We start from the raw sequence: 15773 nt of genomic DNA on the forward strand, positions 1-15773 counted from the left end.
TGAATTTTTATGTTACATGCCTGCAATTCCTTGTAATCATTGTGACATACTAAGTTTGTATACATGCATTACAGAAATTTTTGAATATTCTCAGGTTAACCTTCGAAATAGCCCCCCAGGAAATCCTCCGTATACAGTTATATGATGTCCATAGGTGTAGCTTAAAATATCCTAAATATATACATTAGGTATATTTCTGTAGAACCCTGACTGTACGGTCCATTTAATAAAATTTCAAAGCCAAATAAACCCTTTTGGTGTGGTTTATTTTTCTAATTTTTGCCATTTATTCATTAACAGTGATTTATCTACAGAGCAAAATACTGATATGTATTATTCACTGGTTAGCATCCAAACAGCGCTATCATGTGCAGAGCACATATTCTGGCCTGTAGGCATTTCATCTGCGTAACTGTGTTGTTTTAATGTATGAGAAGCCCAGGACGCCGTGACGTATAGTAAATTGAGTAATGTCTTTCTTGTGTTTCGTCTTCGCTCGTCCATGCGGGTACCTGGTATTGCACAACGGGCATGTGGGACGCCCCAAGAGCCCACCGACAAACTACCTCGGTAATAGAGACCTGCAAAATTCACGGATTCATAGGCTAGAATTCAAACACATACATCCCTTAGATAATTTTGCTATTGGCTTAATGTTCATCTGGACGAATCTCAACCAGTTATAAACCCTCAACCAAAGAAGGATCGAATCACAGACAAACCAGCTGAGACGACTTACAAGTCGGCAGCCAATGAACTTGCGTTATTTGCCCGAGTGTACAGGGGTATGTGCAGTCTATCCTGAAGGCCATCGAAATTGCTAATTTTGCAGGTCTCTACTCGGTAAGGTCAAAACAGGATGAGCTTCAGTCACGTATAAAGGAATCGAGTCTAGCCTCACACAGACAACGTCACGGCTCAGGGAAGGAGTCCCACGCTGGGTCCACGAGCCTATCCCACGTGGTGGCACCCAAATCCGCGCCCGACCTTCTATCTCACAATGAAATTCCCAGCGATAGCAAAATAGTAGCAAAATGATTCTGGTTACATCTTAAACAGTAAAAATTATTTCATATTATTGCAGTGTATTTATTTTATACTGCAGCCATTTTCAGTGCGGAGGAATTTCAATGTTTTTATCTCTGATGGTTAGAGACAGGAAAAATTCGCGGATTCATTTCTTGTTATGCTAGAATTGAAACGCATTTACTTTCATATTGCTTCTGTTATTGGCTCACAGTTTATCTGAAGGAATCTGAGCCAACGAAAAACCTTCAACCACAGAAGTATCGAACCGCAAGCATCCCATTTGACAGGTTTCACAAGTCAGTAGCCAATGGGTAGGTGGCATTTTCCAGGGAATGTACGGGATTATGGAGTCTATCCTAGAGGTCACTGGAACCGCGAATTTTTCCAGTCCCTACTGATGGTTCATCATTTGTTATCAATACATTAATCTACTTAGTTAAACCAATCAAAGCTTACAAGCACAAGGTAAAATATTTTTTTTTATGATGATGTTCAGGATTTGGAAATATTGAAATTGTGTACCTCAGTCTGACTTTTAAGTGCTCAATTCTTTGCAGTTGGCTGTGCTTGACTGTAGCAAGTTATGCTTTCTGCAAGTTTTTATTGAATTTTATATATGTTCGTTGAGCTTTATACAATTTGCAATACACATATGTTTTAGATCACACATTTTTTGCTTCAGCAGATACTTGCGTGCATGCAACACATTTTTAATATTGTTGTTCTTCTTTTTAAGTAAATTGTGCTTATATTTTGCACATTAATTTAAAACTGTCTATCATATAGTTATTTTTTTTTGTTTTTTGTTTATAGTAAATTGACTCATAAATGTTCAGCAAATTTTTCTGGTAGGCTTTTCCAGAGACATTAAAAGACTTTACCCTAAGATGTAAACATATTTAAACCAAGCATTCAGTAAAATTGTTCTTCAATTTACTCAGGTATATTTTTTTGACAATTTTCACTCTATAACAAATTTTAAGTGCAGGTTATCACTCAATATTAGTAAATAAATGTACATATTAACTGGTTTTTTGTTAAATAAAATAATCATGATCCTGGGTTTAGTTGTCTCTTGTTATTGGGCCTTAAATGTGTAAAATAGCTGATGGTATAAGAATCCCCTTCATACCTACACATCCTAGTATTATGCAAATAAAAGGCTTCCATATTTGTGTCCCAACAAATAGTCACTTATTTTGATGAAACGTACAGAAAAAGGTATTATAGGGAGCGGCGTGCAAACTTGCTGATTTGAAAGGCCAATAAAAAATAAAATAGTAGATATATCATTATAATTTAATTTTTCTTGTAATATGTATCACCTAAAATTTTTCCATTATATAGTTTTAAAGATGACATCCATCAAATGATGGCCTACATTGTCAATGCATTGAGTTACCCGATTTCTGAAGTTCTGTGCAACTCTTTCAAGCATATTGACGGGTATGTTGGCTATAGCTTGGCGTATGTTGTTTTTCAGATGAGATAGGGTCCTTGGACAGTCATTGTAAACAATTGGTTTCAGATAACCCCATAAAAAAAGTCACACGGAGCCAAATCGGGGGAACGGGCGGACCAAACAAGGAAGCCTCTCAATGAGATAAGGCGCTCTGCGAAATGTTGATTAAAAAGTTCCATTGAACATCGTGTGGTGTGTGCCGTGGCTAAATGCTGTTGAAACCAGACGTCCCCAACATTCATTTCTGCGAGTGCAGGCAGACAAAATCCTTCTATCATTTGTGTGTAACAAGCTGCAGTCACCGTGACTGCACGTTCATTTTCCTCAAAAAAATAGGAGGGGTTGTCTGTAAAGTCGGTTTACGGACGATAATTTTACGTGTTAACTTCATAAGAAAACATTGATGAAAAATTGCATACTTTTTATTTTTCAAATATTATTTACAGTTTTTGCAAATTTAAATTAAATAATTTGTTTAAATATAATCAAGAATAATTAGTTAAAAAGCCCGCCTTAACCTGTTTGATGTTATAGAAGATTTTCTCGCACTGTGGTTTCTTGCACACTTGACGCAGGCGGAACGTGACAATTTTTTGTGCGTGCAGCCGGCGTTCATCGATTTATAAGATGTTATCCCCACTCTTGACACTGCACACCACACAGTCACTCGTTCACAGTGAAGTGGCCGCTAATGAAGTTCACGCGGATCGTTATCCCTCTAATAACGCATGTGTTTGTTGCTTGTTTACACTGCCCGAAATGTGAAAGTGAGCCTTATCACTGAAGAACACGAGTGCATCATGAGTAGAGACCTGTAAAATTTGCGGATTCATTTCGCGATAGGATAGAGTCCAAATACTTTTGACATTATTTTGCTTCAGTGATTGGGCCACAGTTTATCTGAAGGACTCTGGGCCAATGAAAAATCTTTAACAGAATAATTAGCGAATCACGATCATCCAGTCAACAGGTGTTACGAGTCTGTAACCAATCAGCAGATGTAATTTGCACGAGTGCATAGAGCATCATGGAGTCTATCCTTTAGGGATTTGAAATCGCAAATTTTACAGGTCTCTAATCATGAGGCAAGTTTTCACGAGCATTTCATTTCGGCGAGCAATAAAATCGCGTTCACCGAGCACTTGTGTCACAACCATTTTGTAGGGATGAAAGTTCAGTTCATTATGAAGAATTCGTCTCACACTGCGGTCCGAAATACCCAGAGCAGCAGCGTCTTTATGTGCTGAACGCCGTGGAGAGCACAAAAATGACTGCCTCACTCTCCCAATGTTTTCAGGGGCAGTGACGGTCCGCGGACCGCCTGTCCCACTTTTCACCACACTTCCACTCGCCCTGAATGTGTCCACCCAAGCAACAATCGATTGCCGACCAGGAACTGGGCCTGCAGGATGAAAATGAACTGAATACGGAACGCTCGTTGAGTGGCGATAATGGAACGACCATTAGAAAAGGGAAGCCTTCATTTCACACACGAGAGAGCCATACCTGAAGTTCCCCGAAATTCATGCTCACTTTTTTTTCCGTTCTATCTCATTGTATAAACCGGTGGGGCATTAAATTTTGCTGTCGATTAGGATAGGTTAGCTACATTATAAATACTTTAAAACATTGTGGATGGTTGGTTATATTAGGTAAGTATAGCTACATTAAAAATACTGTAAAATCATTTTATGGTTGCTTAGCAAATAACTTTTTAATATGTAGCTATCCAGGGCTAGGAAACCGTTTACATGATTTCACAGTATCTTTAATGTAGCTATCCTAACCAAATCAACCGTCCACAATGTTTTAAAGTATTTATAATGTAGCTTGATGTGTTAGTAATGTTGGTATGTGTTGTGTGTTGGTAATGTTGATTGGACAGTGGTAATGTTGGTACACAGGTTCTACAGTGATAAATCATGTAAGATGACGAGAGGACTTAATAAATATTGTATGTACAAGATTACGGGTTGTTAGTATATTATTACTTAATACAACATAGCTAACCTAACCTTTTGCAATGAACAAAAAAAAAAAAACCGAAGATGCACGATCGGGCGTTTGGCTCTCTCGTCTGTGAAAAGAAGGCTTCCCATTAGAAAAGTAAGCCTCGACGGCAAACGCGCGCTACTCGTTGGTCCAGCGCATGACAGCAACTGACCAGGCGGGTGACAACAACTCATGGACTGCCCTTTCGAACGAGACCCTCCCCACCCTCTCCCGACCACATCTCACCTCGTGACGCGCCGCACCCTGTATTTAATGATACAGTAAACAATATTGCTTTAATTACAAATAATAATGACTCAGGGTATAAGATATGATTAATATGATTGATTGAATTTAATCTGTTGCTAGAAAATGTAATTTTTTTCACAGCACTTTTAAGTATTTTTTTGGTGTTTAAATGATGTCATAATCTATAAATTATCACCCATACAGTTGGATTTTGACTAGTTTAACTACTTTTAGGATTTGTTTCAGTCATAATGTTTAAAATATACAAGATACTGTATTTAGTCAATACAATTTTTTAAAATTACTTTCATTTAGTAATCTTTGTCTATTTGCTGCCTTTGAAGTTAATTTGACTGTAATGTTGTTTTCTGTAAACTCCAGTCGCTGCCATTTGTTTATTGACTTATGATATGCTGATATATTACTTTACGTACCTGTAAACTAGGTTGACAAACACACAGTAATTTCCTTTTCTATTTAGAATATTATGAGGTGACTATTAAAGTAGCAGTTTACTTTTTTTGAGATCTCTTTTAGATAGAAAATGCTTTGCTTCATTTGGAATTGGCTATATTACCTTCCATTAATGTCTGAAGGTTTGGTGGTAACTATCATGCACTTTGTTTCTTCACCTAGTGCTCAAGTGCTTCATTGTATGTGTAATTGGTTCAGCGTTCCTTCCTTTGTCTGTGAAACATTGAAGTCTTGCTTAAAAACAAAGAAACTTACGTATGGACATTAAATTCACAAAATATCGCTAATACTTTGTAGATCAATTTTCAAGATTTTGTAGTATAAATGTTTTTCTGTGAAAACATTAATAACTTACTATCTCAAGTTTTGAACTTAATCATTTGATTGCCAATTTGTTTTTGTTTTTTTTTGGTGATAGATCTGCGTATATAGTAAAAAAAAAAGTAGGTTAGCTTTATCACAATATTTTTCAAGCTAAACAGGGTTAAACAATTATCTCATTTCTCCACATGCACAATGTAAACACAGAACACCATTAAAATAATTAACAAATTTTATCATGAATTGTTTTGGAAAAATAATTCACTGGTGTTTAAGTGGACGAACTAATCTTAAAGCTTAGCTCGTGTGTTTTTTTTTTTTTTTTTTTAAAAAAGATGTGGCTCCAAGCAGTGGAAGTATAGAACCTTTGTAATATTTTCCGGAGGATATGCATGATGGAATAGGACACCATACACATTGTGCATTTCTTTTAGCATCACTCATCACTTTCATATTCATCATACCTTAGTATACAGGCTTGCCTGTTTGGGGGTGAAATTTATCACCGTCTGCACACCATGTCACGTTTTGGAGCTACTGCAGAAAATATTAGTGTTAATATAGCACCGGTTTTTATCGTGGTTCATAATACGACATGCCAAATTATATTATACATGCCCAGACATAAGTAATATAAACCAAAGGGAATTCAATACAGTAATACAGTACCTTTAAAAATCAGGTCTCAACACAGTAGAGTGTATTGGAGCAAACAAGTAGATAAATTTAAAAATGATAAACTGATCAATGAGTGGTCAGATGAAATTTTTTTTGACAGCACCTGATTTTAAGAAGATGTGGTTTTGTTCAGTAGGCTTAAATGTGTAGGCATAATTTACTTTTTGTAAAAGCACAATCTTAAAATATGGGTTTTATTTTTAATTGGCTTGAAAAAATCTCAATATGAATTTCAATATAAAGACTTATGTAGGTGCAAATGAAAAAAATTAAACTAACCATAGGTAGCAAGTGTTTCTACTACTTTATTTTTAATGAAAGACAAACTATTATAAACTACAACTAATTGACATAATTACTATTTGAACAAAACGTACACATAGTTTAAGGTACATTTCTTTATAAAAACACAATCAAAATATCTCCAAGAGTGACATCACCGATTGTTAGATGGAGATAGATACACACAGGGGCGTACAATATTTAAATTTAAGTACCAAAAACTGCTAAAATAGCACTATTTTACACTTTAAAATCCAAATTTTCCCGGGGGAGGACCCCCGGACCCCCGCTTTAATACGGGGGGAGGGGGGGCATGCTTCTTAACACCCCCCATACACATCCTGGCTACACCACTGGATACACATGCACAAAAGGTCCACCATTATATATTGGCTCAATGTTCTAGGTGTGGTTTTTGAGCCTGGGAGATGCTTGGCACTGATGGATTTACATTTCAGGGTGGCTTGTAGACATTCATTCATTCATTAGTCATTCCTCCATTCATTCATTTATTTTTACTCATTCATTCATTATATCATCCATTTAATGTCACAAGCAATTTGCGACCTTTCAGATTGTAGCATGCTGTATAATAATTTGCAAGATTATACCATGTTCATTATTGAACCTTGGTGAAGTGATTAGCAGTGTTCCCAGCTTCCAGGCACACCCATTAGTAACCACATTTACACATAAAATTCAACAAGTGCTAAAAAAAAAAAATGCTATGAAGTTTACTTTGGTTACCAGACACTAAAAAATAACTCACACTGCTTCAATATAGTACTCAGATTATCCAAACATCAAATAATTTAAATTTACACAGATTAGCAAAACACTAAATAATTTTTAAAAAATTGTGTACATGGAGCCTGCGTACGACATAAGTGAAACTTCTTGTCTTTTAGGTATACATAGAGATATATTATTTTCATTTTCGATCAAACTATTCTTATAAAAATGAATGATAATTATGAACTCATTTGCACAAATGAAAACTACCTTTTCCACACGAATAAATAAATTGTAGATTCTTTAAATTAAATAAAAGAAATAAGGCACCGTCAATTGTCAGCCGTCATGAAAACTAAAGAGTAGACAGACACAAGCAGCATTACGAGAATTCCGTAACATCACTGCTGCGTCACTTCTGCCTCTCCCCTACCGTCTCCCCTTCCGGCCGTTACAACTAGCATACAGCATGCTATGCTACGTACCTATCCCCCCTTCCTTTTGCCGTCTTCCCATTCGACCGCTAGCGCATGCATTGGAGTGGTGTCGCCGCTGACGCACTCTCCTCCTCTACCGGTTCCCCCACCACGTACCTAGCTATTCCCCTCGTGCGGTCGGCATTTTCGTATCGCTGGAAAATTGTTGCCCCCTCAATAAAGAAGTTTCACTTTTCACTTAAAAAACTAAAATAAGTTTCTGGATTCATATTACAAGATATACTTGAGTCATATTTATGGTACGTAAAGCTGATTTTGAGATGTCCTTAAATTTCTCTGTTTTCTTTATAAATACATAACACTCCGTAGTTCTGTAACTGGACATCTAAATCAGTAATAATTTCTGAAAATCCGTAGTACTTATAGCATTGGTGATGAGGTACTCATCGAGATTAGTTTTTTCAAAACCCAAGTGATTGGTGCAACACAGGCAATGCTATATCACCTTCACAGGATGCATCCACTAATCCACTACACAATCACTTCCTTGTCGGGAGGCTGACTTCTCGAAGAATCACACAACATTCCTTTGTGCTTGTGCCATGCGCTACCTAAGTCTTGATCCACGAGTGCTGGTGACACTTGAAATCGTTACCGGAGCTAAACCGTTAAGCACTCTTAATTGCAGTATTAGTGGAGACAGGAAAAATTCGGCGAATTCATTTCGCGATAGGCTAAAATACAAATCGTTATACCTCAGTGCCGCCTCTGCTATTGGCTCACAACTCACCTGGATGACTCTGGGCCAATGAGAAACACCTGACCAAAGCTTTATCGAATCACAGGCTGCTGCGATGGGACGTCTCACAAGACAGCAGCCAATGAGAGGGTGGCATTTGACAGAGTGTACGTAGAACTATGGAGTTCATCCTACAGGTCATTTGACCCGCGAATTTTTCCGGTACCTACCCATAGTGTGTGTGTGTGTGTGTATACACACACACACACACACACACACACACACACACACACACATATATATACATACACACACACACACACACACACACATATTTGAACTGCGACCTGACAATGTAATAATAAGCAAGAAGTTTCACTTCTGTCACGCATGGAGACAGGAAAAATTTGCGGGTTCATTGACCTTTAGGATAGACTCCAATATCCTTTACACACTCGGGCAAATGCCAACTGTTCATTGGCTGCTGACTTTTGAGTCGTCACGACTGGGTGGTCTGTGATTCGACACTTCTATGAGTGAGGGTCTCTAATTGGCCCTCAGTCCTCCAGATTAACAGTGGACCAATGGCAGAAGCAGCACTAAGGTATACATATTTGAATTTTAGCATAGCACGTAATGAACCCGAGAATTTTTCAGGTCTCTAAGTATTAGTGCAAGTCCACCTGCACGCTCAGCGCTACGGACCGTGATTGGTCTAGGGCAGGGGTCGGCAGACTGCGGCTCTTTTCACAGAAGTTTACGGCTCTACAACTCACTGCAGAAATTCAAACGGCACAATCACAGTGCATGTCCTCAACCTGTGCTCTCTCACCCTACCTCCACACTCGCCCAGGTGCTTTTTTTATTTTAATAATTAAATAATTAAAATATATTTTTGACGTGACGTCTAATCAATCGATGAACGCCGGCTGCACGCACGAAAAAGGGTCCCGTAACGCACATTGTCCCATTACGCTGTGTCCCGTTACGCTCATTGTACGCTTGCGCCGCATCTATCTCTCTTCCACTCGATTGGAACAACCATTGATTTGACTTTTTCGAGGCACATTAAACTTGAAACACTCCCATTCGTTTCCTACTTTTCCTATCATTGTCCTATCCTTAACAGAATAACACAGATTGGAAGAAGTTAAATAGCAAATGTGTATAAAAGTTATAGTTAAAATAATCTCTTCGTTAAAGTTATAAACATATTTGAATTAATGAGTGCAAATAAAAGTAAATTTATCAATTAAATTGTAGATTTCATTTCACTCCTTCATTGTATCCATACAAAATAGTGATAATTCAATAAAAATGATCCAATTTTATTCATAAAAGTACATGCAATCATTTCATCAAAGTTTTGTTATGACGTCGTCACGTTCAACTATCGTCCGTAAACTGACTTTACAGACAAACATTTTTTTTATCATTGAAGCTCTACCAATGACCAACATATTTTTTTACATTAACATTTTTTTCTCCTAAGCAGTCATTATTTTTAAGACTTCATGTTAAATTTGCAAATAAAATAATTTTTTTGTTTTATGTAATTTTTTTTTATCGTCTTAAAATTCCACGCAGATGCAGAGAAAGTACATGTTGCGTCTCTAAACAATTGGGAGAGTCCGTTGACTGACTATTTGGCTGATCTCAGTGGGAAGTCTGCCGGCCCCTGTACTGGTCTGGGACAAGCCCTTGGGGAGCACGAGGCCCTCTCAGGTTTGTGTGGGTCGCAGCTCTGTTGCTGCCCTGTTCTCCTTTATTCACGTGACTTCACACTTGGGGTGCATCGACTGGAACTCCTTCCTCAGCTGTCAGGTTGCTGACTCGGGTGTGCAGCAGACAAAACGCAGTTGTCATGTCATTGCTAGAGACCTGCAAAATTCGCGGATTCATTCGGTTATAGGCTAGAATTCAAACACATATACCTCTTAGATAATTTTGCTATTGGCTTACTGTTCATCTGTACGAATCTCAACCAGTTACAAACCCTCAACCAAAGAAGAATCGAATCACAGACAAACAAGCTGAGACGACTTACAAGTCGGCAGCCGATGAACTTGCGTTATTTGCCCGAGTGTACAGGGGTATGTGCAGTCTATCCTGAAGGCCATCGAAACCGCGAATTTTGCAGGTCTCTAGTCATTGCTTCTTGTTATATTATTTGCTAGTTGCTGCAAAATTCAAACAAGAGCTAAAGGAAGTGGGTATTTAACGCTGGTGGAAAACTTTTACTTTCTCCACGCAAAATTTAATGTGAAAGTTAGTGCCAATATTTGATTATTTTCTGCTGGGATTGTTGCTTGTTTGCTTGCTGCTGGTGTGAGTTTGTGTTTGTGTGGAGTGTATCCTGGTATCTTGTGCTGCACTTGGTGTGTAGGATAAGAAACGGGAACAGGTGACTCCCGTGCCCGAGATTCAAACAAACGGTGAACAAAACGGTGGCCACCTCAATGATGCTGCGGCTCCAGTCACGGAGAGATCGCCAAGAGAAAGTTCTCCAGTCTCTCCAGCCAGTACTGAGTCAAATTATTGTCCATCAAGCAAAGGACAGCGAAATTTGCAAGATTCCACATTTTCTATTAGTGGTAAGCTTTCTCGCATGGCTGAAAAATCAATGGTGTAGTCATTTTACAGTTAGTAACAACCTGGTGGTGGCTGTGACCTTTGGGGAATTTTTAATTTAAAGCGAGGCTTTTTTTAACATTGTGTTTTGTCATTTTACACTGTATTTTGGTAAATTTTATTTTATTTTGGTGTTGTGTATGTCAAGTAGCAGCTTACTAACTGTGATAATTTATTATAGTGCTTTTGCTTGCTGTATTTTTAATTGTAGCTGATTTGCATGTTTGCCTGAAACAAGATTTTTTGATTTCAAACAAATCTATGCTATGCCTACGTAGGTTTTAAATAATTTACTACATCTTTAAAAAGATGATGTGTTTGTAGTTTAAACTTTTAGAACTGACATCATTTTTTCTATATTATTTAGTAAGAAATCCTTGGTAATGTGAGACGAATCAGTTAAGTGCTAGTAATAAGAGCTGAGCTGGATCCTGATTTTTGGGGAAAACCGGGAACAGTTTATCCCAGAAATGTCTGGTGGGAAATTACTTATTTTACTGTTGTAATATACAGTCCATGTGCTAATATAGTTGCTAATCAACTATTTTCAAAGAAAGCACTGTACTTTTACCTAAGTCAATGCATGCAAGTGATCGAAAACACACAATTTTCGGTAATTTAAAATAAAAACTATAAACGGTGGCATAAAAAACATTCACAGGCACAATTTCAAACAAGTATTCTATCCAGCTTTTGAAACATATATAAATCATCATAATTTATTTGACCTCTGTTTCAAAACAGTAGTGGAACAAATTGCTTATACTATTGAAAATATGGACTATTTGACATATTAAATGTATAAGAAACAATATTCATTTGTTTCATATCACGTACTGGTATCTGCCAAAAACATAACAAACATGTGTAAGACCTTGGACTATAACAATAAAAAAGATGGGAACTGTTATTATATGATGAAGATGTGAACATGATACTAGCAAAAATGCTGAAATCAATGTGTATGATCAATGTATCACCATGTTCAAACAGTTGTAGCTTACTTGATGTATGTATCTACAACGCTATAGACATTGAAACTTGCGAAAAATTAACAAATGTAAAAATAAATAAAAATGCCAGACTCAGGTATAAATTCACTTTAAATATGTGTAAAATATTGCCAAAAGGGTACATGACTGCCATAAATAACTAGAACAAGTGAAAAATTAGAATTAAAAGTGTAAATATGAGCTAATTACACCACTATTTCTCAAATAAAACTTATTTTTAAATTCTACAGTTATCAAATTAAATTTATTTAGCCTTATTTTGTTGTAGTTTGTGGTCCATTAAAGTTACACGTTTATATAAATTTATAATCACTAAACTTGGGCCTAAATAATAAAAATGGCACATTTTTTCATTTGCTAAGGTGTACAAATTTTTGAAATTCGTAACCTCAGGCAATACCCAATCCCATTCCGTTTCCAGCAGGAATTTTTTTCCCGCCCAAAATCATTCCAAACCAAAATTCCTTTTCCTGCCCACCAGCTCTGTTTGTTAATTCGTTTGAAGAAAATAATTGTTTAGTATTCACTTAATTATTGGAATTTGGCAAACAATGTGTCACAGTTAGCAGTTATAAAAGTTTAAGAAATTTCTTCTTATTAAAATTGTTTTCTAAGTGCTGGCAGTTCCATATTCTTGCTACCACCTTTCTTATAAATATGGCGATGAACATATATTAAAAAAAATATATGGCCCGATATATAAATAAACTAGTTAATGGCATGTGGAAAAGCATCCCAGACAAGTTTTAACCGCCAGTCATCCTGAACTTAGCATAAATGAAACCCTAAGTTTTAACAGCAGTGGACTGGGCAGTAAGGTAAACTGCTCAGAAGCATGTGCCTTGTTTTCCAAGAGTAGAAGTTCATTGCGTAGTCGTGCAAACCAGTTTGTTGCAGAGCCAGCAGGTCTCCACTCTCTGTTAAATACTAGTTCCCAGTTACAATGCACAATGCGCTCTCTTTTAAAGTGGACACAGCAGTGTTTCTGATGTCCTTTTTATATCAACCTGTGTTTGGTAGGCCTCTTGGTAGCTCTGATAAGTTTACATCCTTCTGCAACATACCTATCCAAATTATCGTTGACTTGGACATAATGACTTATTTTCATGCACCGATCATGTGAAAACTGTAAAACTGCCTGAACCATATAAGTTATTATTAAAAAAAAATTTATTACGATAGGGAACGTGTGTAGTACATTTTAAGTTCTGTTAGGTAATTGTTCCACATTGCATATCCAGTTTAAATCAAAGTTTTGTAATTCACATTTTCAAAATTAAATATATTTTGGTTATAGTACAGTTTCTCATTACAAACACATTCCACTGCTTAATTAATTTTAATATTTTACGTTAAAATACCAATGGATACGTTACATTGAACAGTTGTTCCCGGGGGCAATGTACCTTATGGCATGTCAAATTCGTATCAAAACTTTATAATGAGTATCTTAAAAATCAAAAATATTTTGGTAACTTAACAGATTCAAATCATATATACATTCAACTGCTTACTTTACTATAATATTTTACATTAAAAAACAGTTGGATACCTATGTTAAACAGAACAATTTTTCCCTGGAACAGTGTCCTTCAAATTTTTATACATATTTTCAAAATAAAATATATTTGGGTAATTATACAGCTTGGTATCACAAACTATCCAATTCCTTTATTTATTTTAATATTTTTTTGTTAAATACAACTGGGTATGCAATGAGAAACAATTACCAAATGGTACTAGCATTTTTATTCACCAGTTACAAATTACTTTAAATATTTACGCTTACAAACAGATATTTTTGATGAAAGAAAAGTTTCAGTTCCCATGAACAGTTGAAACACCTCACTTGGGCCATGGTGGTAGGTACTTTGACAGCACTTTGCGATACTGCACTCCACTTAATAGGTGCATGGGCAAGAATGGTTCATGAGACTTGAGTCTGTGCAGCACCATCCTTAATAGTTTGTTTAAAAGCTACGTGTGACAAAAATTAGTTCAAAAACAGGTTAAAAATATTTTGAAATAGAAATCATTTGGTAATCAGGAGTTATTGAGCACAATATTGGAATGCTACAGCTGTAAACTTATAGATTTTCCTACTTGTTTTCTTTCATTTATGAAAATTCACACGTTAACAGTGAAAGCAAGTGTAAGTCGTATCAAGTGGTCTGTGAGTGTACTGAGATATTTACTAACTGTAGATCTACTAGTAGTTTATTGTTAAAAGTAGTTAACATTTTGGATAGTACAAGTAGGCATTAATAATTTAGATACAAGGTATATGACTGCACATACGTGTGTGTGTACTTTTGCTATTTGACCTGCGCTGGATGTCACCAAGCAGTTAAGCTTTTTTTTTTTTTTTTTCTCGCTGTTGGCTGGAGTGCTGTTAGCGTCAGGCCTCACCTGTTGTTGAGAAGCCTAAGATGTACATCAAGTTCTGTCCCTGCCCGAACACGCCCCAATATTCACCTTCGGCCAGCCTCAGGATTTGTTTTATTTTTGCGCAGGAAAAATGAATTCAAATATTAAAAGTGGTCGGTTAGATTAGCTACATTAAAACACTTTAAAACACTATGGATGGTTAGTTAGGTTAGTAAAGCTACATTAAAATAAACAGAGAAATATAAATATACACAAATAAACCCGAGGTTGGCCGAAAGTGAATATTTGGGCATGTTCGGGCAGGGACAGAACTTGATGTACATCTTAGGCTTCCCGTTGTTACTCAACTGCTGCCAGATGAGGCCACAGCTGCTGAGGAGCTCACCTGCAAGTTGGTGTGAGCAGTTGTAATAAATAAAGCCTGAATGAACAGTATTTGCAGTCATTTTTTTGTACCCACCAAGATGTTTTCAAGCTGGCATTCATACAAAAATATTTCAGGAAATACTCCATGGCCATCACAACAACGCATCACACATTTTACACAAATTTTTTTTATAACAGTTATAAGACATTTCCTAGCGGTTTTGGTTTATTATTTCTTTAAAGTATTTTCAACCACAAAAATCTTTTGGCATCTTGAAAATAAATAATCGCAGACTCTATCCTGCAAGAATTTGTATGTATTTATCAACATAAAATTCAAACTCGCAAGTGGCTCAGAATTATTGACTATGGGCTAAGTATTGAAACAAGCAAACAATTCCACGTCATGTAGATTTATGTTGACGTACTTAGTAAAGCCTTGAAACGGCAGGAAAAAACTAAGTTCCGCAAGCAAGTTTTGCCTTGTGACGTTAAGAAAATTACAAAACATTCTTGGCCATTTTAAAAATGCCTAAATGTCAACATTTTCAACTGATGTTTTTGTGTTAGTAAGTCATATTTCAGACCATTCTCTCATAATTCTTTTGTTTGATCATAATCTTAAAGAGAGATATGTTTTGAATTAAATATAGGACAGATGAAGTTTCCCTGTTTGAAATAAATACTGATTGATAGATTTTGGTGGCTTTCAAAGACCACGTTACGCTTTCGTCAATACAGTAAAACTTTTAATTACAGTAGTGTCCCGCTTATTCGAACTCAATGGGACTGGACCCTGTTCAGATCTCTGAAAGTCCGAATTAAATTAAATTTTTGCCTTAAAATGCATGATTGCATTACATGTTTTAAATGGGTAAATAATGTTTTTACTGTCTTCATAAATGCAACTTTTCCTACAGCTTAGTTTTAGTTCTAATGCTACTTTATATGTAGACCTAAATTTTTAACCTACCAAGTGA

At 36.4% G+C, this 15773-nt stretch overlaps 1 protein-coding gene across 4 annotated transcripts in view; it reads left to right on the forward strand.

Annotated features, from left to right (window-relative positions):
- Nucleotides 1-15773, forward strand: part of LOC134529066 (dihydropyrimidinase) — a 187795-nt gene that overhangs the window by 161227 nt on the left and 10795 nt on the right. For all 4 annotated transcript variants that reach the window (XM_063362773.1, XM_063362771.1, XM_063362772.1 and 1 more), the window contains one exon: nt 10782-10989. In XM_063362773.1, the coding sequence (XP_063218843.1) occupies nt 10782-10989 (208 nt within the window). The remainder of the gene's footprint in view (nt 1-10781; nt 10990-15773) is intronic.

The sequence above is a fragment of the Bacillus rossius genome, chromosome 2 (genome assembly GCF_032445375.1).
Source record: "Bacillus rossius redtenbacheri isolate Brsri chromosome 2, Brsri_v3, whole genome shotgun sequence".
NCBI classification, from domain to species: Eukaryota; Metazoa; Arthropoda; class Insecta; order Phasmatodea; family Bacillidae; genus Bacillus; species Bacillus rossius.